Consider the following 1,352-nt stretch of genomic DNA (forward strand, 5'->3'; position numbering starts at 1 on the left):
GTTCCATATTGCATGTCCTCAAAATTGAGGGCCTTCAAGACATTTCGCTGGCAAAACAAGGCCTCGCGAACCACCAGGGCTGGGGTGATGCATGTAAGTGAGTCACTGGCAGCGTCTTCCAAGAGTGACATTCTTGCCTCGAGAAACGGGGAAAAGTCACGGCGCTCAAACATGTCGCCAGTCCGCACAGTCGGTTTGCAATCCCGCCATGCTTTGGCGCCAACTTTTGCTCGCGCGTTTCATTTTGATTGGAAGTAATTTCATATTGATTGGAAAGTTTGTGTGAACAGTGCTCGTGAAAATTTATGATTTTCCCCTGTTTCAAATTGATTGGAACATTTGACCAAATTGATTGGGAAAAGGTGTAGTCTTCGTAGGGGTCAAACCGAGTCGACGTGTAGTTGATGTAAGTGGTCAACCGGTTCGACAGCTTCGATTCAAACGTCGGCACAAACCCACACGGAGTGAGCCCCAGCTCGGTCGCCATGGCGTCGCGCAGAGCTCCAGGTATTGCCACAAGTGAAGTTCGTACAACGAGAGCGGGCGATGGGGCTAACAATTGATAAACGCGTTGGGCGTCAGCATGACTTGTTTGCCGTCAGGTGTGGTCTTGACCTCCCGCGAAATCAAGTTCATGGTCTGACCAAACCCTTTCATGCACTCCTCCGTCAATGCCACCAGCACCGTCATCAGTCTCCCGAATTCGACTTACGTTCAAATGTACCAAGTACGGTGGCTCGACCAGGACGTAGTTGAAAAACCCGTGCAACCTTTCCTCCACGTCCAGCGACGCATTGTAGTCGTAAAAGACAAACTCGTTGTACCAGCTACAATCACCCCAGTGAGCCGACGTGTTGCTTTAGCTCTGTCCCGGGCGCAACGCACAACTGCGACAATCGAAAGTCCTCGGACATATGCGTCTTCGACGATTTGCACGGCTGCTAAGTGGGCTTGCAGGGCCGCCAGCGTTTCGGCCGACAACTCGGACACGAGCTAGTCGTCGTCCATGTCGAGAATCGCGATTGACTACAAATTGAAGGCCAGTCGAATGCGAGGCGCATGGATTGGCTGGAAACGACAAAACATGACGATCCAATTTTGCCCTCGGGTGGCGCGCGCACCGACCAAACGCGGCCGAGGCGGCGCGAACTACTTGATGCGTTCGATGCAGTAGCAGCGCGTAAACCAACCAAGGTGTCTGTGTATTCAAAGCCTGCATCGAATCCGAGATGCGACAAGATCGCTGAAATAAGGGGGAATTGAGACTACAGTACTATGTTGTTCTGGCGCATGGCATGATTCTACGTAATGGCTCTGTCGGGTAAGCCGACACAGACATCCAGTGAGCCGCA

The 1,352-nt window shown here is 52.1% G+C and overlaps 1 protein-coding gene across 1 annotated transcript; it reads right to left on the reverse strand.

Annotated features, from left to right (window-relative positions):
- Positions 1–552: 552 nt before the first annotated feature.
- H310_01879 (hypothetical protein) lies at positions 553–914 on the reverse strand (the record flags this gene model as incomplete). The annotated part of the gene is made up of 3 exons (XM_008865211.1): positions 553–663; positions 725–827; positions 886–914. The coding sequence occupies 3 exons, from the start codon at positions 912–914 to the stop codon at positions 553–555; spliced, it is 243 nt and encodes an 80-aa protein (XP_008863433.1).
- Positions 915–1,352: the final 438 nt, after the last annotated feature.

The sequence above is a fragment of the Aphanomyces invadans genome (genome assembly GCF_000520115.1).
Source record: "Aphanomyces invadans strain NJM9701 unplaced genomic scaffold supercont1.3, whole genome shotgun sequence".
Taxonomy (NCBI): Eukaryota; Oomycota; class Saprolegniomycetes; order Saprolegniales; family Verrucalvaceae; genus Aphanomyces; species Aphanomyces invadans.